Source organism: Penaeus monodon, chromosome 26 (genome assembly GCF_015228065.2).
Source record: "Penaeus monodon isolate SGIC_2016 chromosome 26, NSTDA_Pmon_1, whole genome shotgun sequence".
NCBI classification, from domain to species: domain Eukaryota; kingdom Metazoa; phylum Arthropoda; class Malacostraca; order Decapoda; family Penaeidae; genus Penaeus; species Penaeus monodon.
In genome coordinates, this window is record NC_051411.1 from 39949056 (window position 1) to 39956555 (window position 7500).

At 40.8% G+C, this 7500-nt stretch overlaps 1 protein-coding gene across 1 annotated transcript in view; it reads left to right on the top strand.

Moving 5' to 3' along the window:
• The window catches only part of LOC119590167 (sushi, von Willebrand factor type A, EGF and pentraxin domain-containing protein 1-like), a gene marked incomplete in the record, with an annotated part of 131719 nt that overhangs the window by 92728 nt on the left and 31491 nt on the right, over positions 1-7500 (top strand). The window contains 1 exon segment of the mRNA XM_037938952.1: positions 1154-1246. Coding sequence (XP_037794880.1) covers positions 1154-1246 — 93 coding nt within the window.

The following is a 7500-nucleotide window of genomic DNA, read 5'->3' on the forward strand; positions in this document are numbered from 1 at the left end:
AATGAGCCTCTCTGAACTGGCCTCCCTCTGTGCCCGTGCGCCTCATATGCCATCAAATAGGGTGTGTTTATCTCTCTATACGTAGTTATAGACAGATGGTTAAATATATAGATAAATAGACAGATACAGATATAGATGTGTGTGTATGTATGTGTGTAGGGATGTGTGTAGATATGTGCGTATGTATGTGAGTGTATTTGTCCGCATTAGGGCATATATTATTGCATGTGCCAGACGCCGCTCTGGTCTGATCAAATTTTCTGACCGTTCCCCTCGCTCCATGGCCACTTTGCCCTCCTTCAGTCCCGGTCAAGTGAAAGGGAGAAAGGTCATTGGCGTGTTTGACCCCGGGAGCGTCACCCCCCCCCCTTTACCCCTCTTCTGGATTGACCTTATGTCACCCTTACGCCTATTTTGTCTTCTTTTTGTTCTCCCTGTTTGTGACTCTATGGGCTCTTGCGATGTGGTCGTCTCCTCTCTCTCTCTCTCTCTCTCTCTCTCTCTCTCTCTCTCTCTTCTCTCCTCTCTCTCTCTCTCTATCTCTCTCCTCCCTCTCTCTCTCCTCTCTCTCTCTCCTCTCTCTCTCTCTCTCTCTCTCTCTCTCTCTCTCTCTCTCTCTCTCTCTCTCTCTCTCTCTCTCTCTCTCTCTCTTCTCTCTCTCTCTCTCTCTCTCTCTCTCTCTCTCTCTCTCTCCTCTCTCTCTCTCTCTCTCCCGCCTCCCCTTCTCTCTCCTCTCTCTCCCCCTCTTTCTCTCTCTCCCTCCCCTTCTCTCTCTCCCCCCTCTCTCTCTCTCTCTTCTCTTCTCTCTCTCTCTCTCTTCTCTCCTCTCTCCCTCTCTCTCTCTCTCTCTCTCTCTCCTCTCTCTCTCTCTCTCTCTCTCTCTCTCTCTCTCTCTCTCTCTCTCTCTCTCTCTCTCTCTCTCGCGTTCTGTCAGTCACCGAAGTGTTTTTTTTTTCATAACCCTGCCTTTCCTAACATTATTGCCCCTTCTCCTCCTCCTTTCTGTCTCCCTGGATAATGTTCATCTGTTCTTCTTTCCCTTCTCCCTCTGATAATATCCATATGTTCACTGTTCTTCACATGTCCATCTCTCTTCACTCACCGCGGATAACGTTCTTCACCCGTTCTATTTCTGTTCTCTCCTCCGTCGCAGGACACCAACCCGTGCAGGATATCGAAATCCGCGTGGGAGATTCCACCAACATCCAGAGGAACCGCCTGTGCGCTTGGTACCCCGGCACCATCGGTAAGTTCCTTCTGATGTTCTGATGTTATGGTGATGTTTGATGTGATGTACTGGCGGTGTTTTGATGTTATGGTGATGTTTGATGTGATGTACTGGCGGTGTTTTGATGTTATGGTGATGTTCTCGTGTTATGGTCATGTGCTGGTGATGTTCTGATGTTATGGTGATGTCATGGTGATGTTCTGATGTGCTGATGATGTTATATTGACTTCAGTGTTAATGTTATGTTCTGTTGATGTTATGCTTTGTTGGAGTCTTATTGAAGTTATGTTCTCTTTTTCACCTGTTCTTCCTTGTTCTCTCCTTCGGATAATGTTCTTCCTATGTTCTTTGTTGCTCTTGCTGTTCCCTCTAGTTAAAGTTTTTTGTTCTTGTTATGTTCATTCTCGACTTGGTCTTTTTTTTCTGTTCTTTCTTTTTTCTTGCTGTTCTTGTATCTCGTTATTATTGTTTTTGTTTTCTGTCCATCTTATTTGCAGGGTTGATTTACGTCGTTTTTTTTACTCTCTCTCTCTCTTCTCCTTTTGTAAGCATTGCGCAAGAACAGGTTTGTTAATTATAACAAAGACAGCGAGAACAAACAAAAAAATCCTTGGTAGAATGTCGAATAATGATTATAATGTTGTTGTTTTTTTTTATTCTAAATAGTGTATCTGCTGTCTTTGCGTAGAGAAAAAGTGTACCTCCAGGATATTGCAATTATTTATAGGCATTGTAATACACACACACACGCACGCACGCACACACACACACACACACACACACACACGCGCACACATACACACACACACACACACAAATACACACACACGCACACACAACACACACACACACACACACACACACACACACACACACAACACACACACACACGCACATACACACACACACACACATACACACACATACACACACCACACACACACACACACATACACACACACACACCACACACCACACACACCCACACACACACACACACACACACACACACACACACACACACACACACACACACACACCCACACACACACACACACACACACGAAAGATTGTGGCTGTACTTACTATAATGCCTAAGAAGATAATATGTTACAAAAATACAAACATCGACTATTTCAAGGGAATGACCAACAGAAGGCGAAGAAAATGACGAGGCAAGAATGCAACTTTTTTTATGAAAAACTAAAAAAAAACTAAAAAACTAAAAAAAAAAAAAACTAAAAAAAAACTAAAAAAAAAAAAAAAAAAAAAAAAAAAAAATATATATATATATATATATATATATATATATATATATATATATATATATATATATATATATATATATATATATATATATATATATGTATATGGTATCAACATGGGTTTTGATTATATAGTATTGGGAGTAACAACACATGGCTGGCTTTGGAAAGTGTATATGGCAATTTTAAAGTGTATATGGTAGCTTTAAAGTGCTTTAACTTTAAACTTTGAAAAATGGAAGAAATATATACGTAATGATATTAATGATTGGAAAAAGAAATATATTACTGTATCCTAAAGATTTAATGAAGAGGAAGAAAAGTGAAAAATGGTGATAGTAATAATGAAAAAAGGAAATGTATTGCTTTATCCTAAGGACTCTACGAAGATTAAGAATAACGGTCGTTCGGTAGTTAATGAAAAATAGAGAAAAACCGTTTTGTATCCAAGGAAAATTTGCATTTATTATTTTTTTATTATTTTAGTTTTTTTTTCCACAAGACACATAACATCGCTAATCAGAGCAAAAAATAACAATAATAATAATAATAATAGGAGAAAAGAACTGAGTAATGATGGGAACAGAGTAATTATGAAAATATTTTCTATGCAAATGTTCCGAGTCACAGTGACTAATTGATACGTGCGTTACCTGCACCGACCTTGGTTTGAATCATGCACGTTAACAAAGAACAAACAAACAAAGACACGGCGAGGTTTTAGCGTTCTTTGTTAAAATACAGTTAGTTTCCGTAAAATTCAAATCTCAAGAGTTTTTTTTTTTTTATCGTATGGTATTACATTCTATTCTATTTTCTTCGGTTTTATTTTAGTTTAGTTTTGATTTCAGTCATTTTCATCTTTATTTCATTTAGTTTTGTGTTATTCTATGTCATTTTATTTTATATTCTTTTATTCTTATTTATTTTTATTCCGATCTCATTTTATCATTATTATTTTATTAATTTATTAGTTTTTTTATGGTGCTGTATTCTTAATTCGATACAAAACGTGAGATCCAACAGAACTTAGTCATGTAAGTGTAAGTGTAACAGTTTCCGTGTTTATCCATGTATAGGAGAATTAGTGAGCAAAATGAGTACCTTGAGCATAGTGCGAGGGAGTAAATTGAGCGAAATGCGTCGAATGCGGGCAAGAGTATTGGCAAATAGAAAACAGAATGAGCAGTTTGAGTAAAGTGTGTGAGAGCAAACTGGGCGAAATACGTAGAAAGCGCGGAAGGAGAGCGGGCGAATGGAAGTGAAAATGGGCAGTTTGAGCAAAACTTGTGTGAGTAAACTAAGATAAACGCGTAGAAAGCCTTTAGAAGGAGAGTTTACAAGTGGAGCAAATTTAGCATTTCGAGTAAAGTGTGTGAGAGTGACTAGAGCAAAATGCGTAGAAAGCGCGGGCAAGAGTAACCGAATGGAAGAGAAAAAAGGTCCATTTGAGGAAAGCCTGTGTGAGTAAACTAAGAGAAATGAGAGTATGCAAATGGAGCAAATTTAGCAGTGAGAGCGAAGTGTGTGAGAGTAAACTGAGCGAAATGCGCAGAAAGCGAGAATTAGAACAGGCAGATAGATGGCGACCAAGGGAGAGGAAATAATGGGGGATCGTTTCTAAAAAGCAAACACTGTTAAGGTTTGGTGGTTATGGGCATACACGCTGTTTATTTTCTTCTCTTTTTTTGGTGTCAGTGAACTGCATTTACACTTTGGATTTTCCGGGATCCAAGAATAACATAGATTAATGAATGTAGATGACTAGAATTAAATCAATGATAAAATGAAGGCACGAAGAAACACGAAAGTAAATACACCAAATCCAATCTTTCGAAGACAAAAAACAAAACTACAAGTGCCATTTCGTGAAGAACCGATAAATCGTACGAATAAACAGGAATAAAAGTGTTAATTGAAGACCATAAATGAGAGAAAAAGGGATCACAGGCGGCCGGTTAAGGTGTGTATGCACAGGTGATCTGTTCAATTGCTGAAAGTGTGTGAATATTTACCCGACGCGGGAAATGCGATTGCCTTTCGATATGGTAGAAGGAGAAGGGGGAGGCGTGTTATTTCCTTCCTTTTTTCCTATGTCTTTTTCTTTATTTTTTTCCATCTTTTGATTTTTTTTTTCTTCTTCTTCTTCTTCTTCTTCTTCTTGGTTTTCCTTCCAGTGATTCGTCTTCTTTCCTTCTATCTATCTGTCCTGTCTGATTTTCCTTCCTGTACTTTGTCTTTTTCTTTTTCTTCTTCTTCTTCTTCTTCTTCTTCCCGGATTCAGTCTTATTTATTATCGTGTACCTGTTTCTCTTCGTAAATTTGCAAATCTTGTTGAAGGTTTCACAGGTAGATATCGCCTTAGTCAACAGAGAAGCAGGTGAATCAACGTATGCTAGTAAACATTGATTTGTGTACACTTTCTCCTGTTTATTTGTCTTTCTTTTATGTGTTTTTTATTGTTTGTTTCGTGTTTTCTTTTATCTCAATTAAGGAAAACAGCCTTGGAGTACAGTTGGAGACGCAGAGGCCATTCTCTCCCGCCTGTTGGCTGCCCTCGCGGACTTGCTTGTCTTGAACCCTTCGTCCGCGTCCCTCTGCGCCCGCTCGTGCTGTCGTGTTCATCTCTCTCTTGTCTTTTCTGGTTTTTGGAATCGTGTCTGGCTTCTTTTGTGGTCTCTGTGTCTCTGTGTGTATGTCGCAATTTCTGTCTGTTTCTGTTTCTCTGTCTGTCGGGCTATGTTTCTTTCTCTCTCTCTCTTTCTCTCTCACTCTCTTTCTCTCTCTCTCTTTCTCTTTCTCTTTCTCTTTCTCTCTCTCTCGCCCTTTATCTATCTGTTTATCTGTCTATTTACCTGCTTATCTACCTATCTCTATATCAGTATGACCATCTCTCTATCTCCCTATCTGTCTGATTCTATGTCTCTATCACTACCTTAATCTCTCTCGTTCTCTCTCAGCCCAATCTCTATAATAATTCATTCTGATTGCCCAAGACGACAGGGTGTCTGCGAGAAAAGGGAGCTGCGATGAGCCTCTCTCTATATATCTATGTGGTAGCTTATTTTGTCAATTTTATGGTCGATTTCGATTTTATGGTCGTGCATTGAACGGTGCGGTGTGCAGTTTTCGGTGTTTTCTTGTTTTCTTGGCACTCTCTTTCTCTCTCTCTTTCTATCTTTCTTTCTCTGTTTTTTGTTTCTCTCTCTCTTCTCTCTCTCTCTCTCTCTCTCTCTCTCTCTCTCTCTCTCTCTCTCTCTCTCTCTCTCTCTCTCTCTCTCACTCACTCACTCTCTCTGTTTCTCTCTCCCTCTCTTTGTCTCTCCTTCTCTTTGTCTCTCCCTCTCCCTCCCTCTCCCCCTCCCTCTCCCCCCTCCCCTCTCTCCCTCCCTCTCCCCCTCCCTCTCTCCCTCCCTCTCCTCCCTCCCTCTCTCCCTCCCTCTCTCCCTCCCTCTCCTCCCTCCCTCTCTCCCTCCCTCTCCCCTCCCTCTCCCCTCCCTCTCCCCCCTCCCTCTCCCCCTCCCTCTCTCCCTCCCTCTCCCCCTCCCTCTCTCCTCCCCCTCCCTCTCTCCCTCCCTCTCTCCCTCTCCCCTCCCTCTCCCCCTCCCTCTCCCCTCCCCCTCTCCCTCACCCCCTCCTCCTCCTCCCCTCCCCTCCCTCCCTCCCTCTCTCTCCTCCCTCTCCCTCCTCTCCCCCTCCCTCTCCCCTCCCTCTCCCCCTCCTCTCTCCTCCCCCTCCCTCTCTCCCCTCCCTCTCTCCCTCCCCTCTCTCCCTCCCTCTCTCCCTCCCTCTCTCCCTCCCTCTCCCCCTCCCTCTCTCCCTCCCTCTCTCTCCTCCCTCTCCCCCTCCCTCTCTCCCTCCCTCTCTCCCTCTCTCTCTCTCTCTCTCTCTCTCTCTCTCTCTCTCTTTCCCTCACTCTCTCTCATATCCTATTCTTCCACTTTTTATTTTTAGTGTCTCCTTGCGCTAGAAAATATAATTAATTCGTATTTTGAAGATTTTTATGTTCGCTCTCAGTCAAACCACCCGTGTTCTCTCTCTCTCTCTATATATATATATATATCTATTTACCTATCTATCTATCTATCTATCTATCTATCTCTCTCTCTCTTCCTCCCCTCCCCTCCTCTCTCTCTCTCTCTCTCTCTCTCTCTCTCTCTCTCTCTCTCTCTTTCTTTCTTTCTATCTCTCTTTCCCTCTCCCTCTCCCTCTCTCCCTTCTCCCCCCCTCTCTCTCTCCCTCCCTCCCTTTCTCTCTCTCTCTCTCCCTCCCTCCCCTCCCCCCCCCCCTCTCTCTCTCTCTCTCTCTCTCTCTCCTTTAAGTCAGCTGGCGTGGTCTGTTGTAATGAAGCGTTACGAAAAATAGAAACGATTTGCTAACTGCAAATGGATTTCTCTATCGCCGTTCCATTTTGTATTTGGTATATATATTTTTTTTTTTTTTTTTTTTCATATTATTTTTATTGTTGCTAGCATATTTTTGTTTTTTTTTTCTTATCTTTACGTCTAATTATGATTTTACGTGAACTTAGTTTTTTTTCCATATTTTTTTCCGATTAGATTTTTTTGTGGTTTTGAAAAGAAATTAGTTGATCACACTTACTCGTTATGTAGAAATTACTGCCCCAGATATTCTTGAAAAACTTGAAATCGTGACATTTCCGAATTTAGAACGCAGATTTAATTAATTAACCGGTTAAGCTGTCTGTCATTTATCACTACTATCACATCACTGCTTTTGATGATTTTTCTCTATAGTTATCGTTAATTTTCATATTTCTCGTCTCTTTTATTCTTTTATTTCACATTTCATTCTTTCGTTTTCGTTTTCATGTTTTTTTTGTTGTTGTTGTTTTTTCGTGTTGTTCCTCGTTTTCTTTTTTCATTTCTTTCTTTCTAATTCTGTTTTTCTTACCTTTTTTTCTCTAGTCTTCACTCCCATTTTCTTTTCCTTCTTTCGTTTTGATTTTTTCTTTCTTTCTTTCGTTTTTATCTTCGTTTTCCTTTC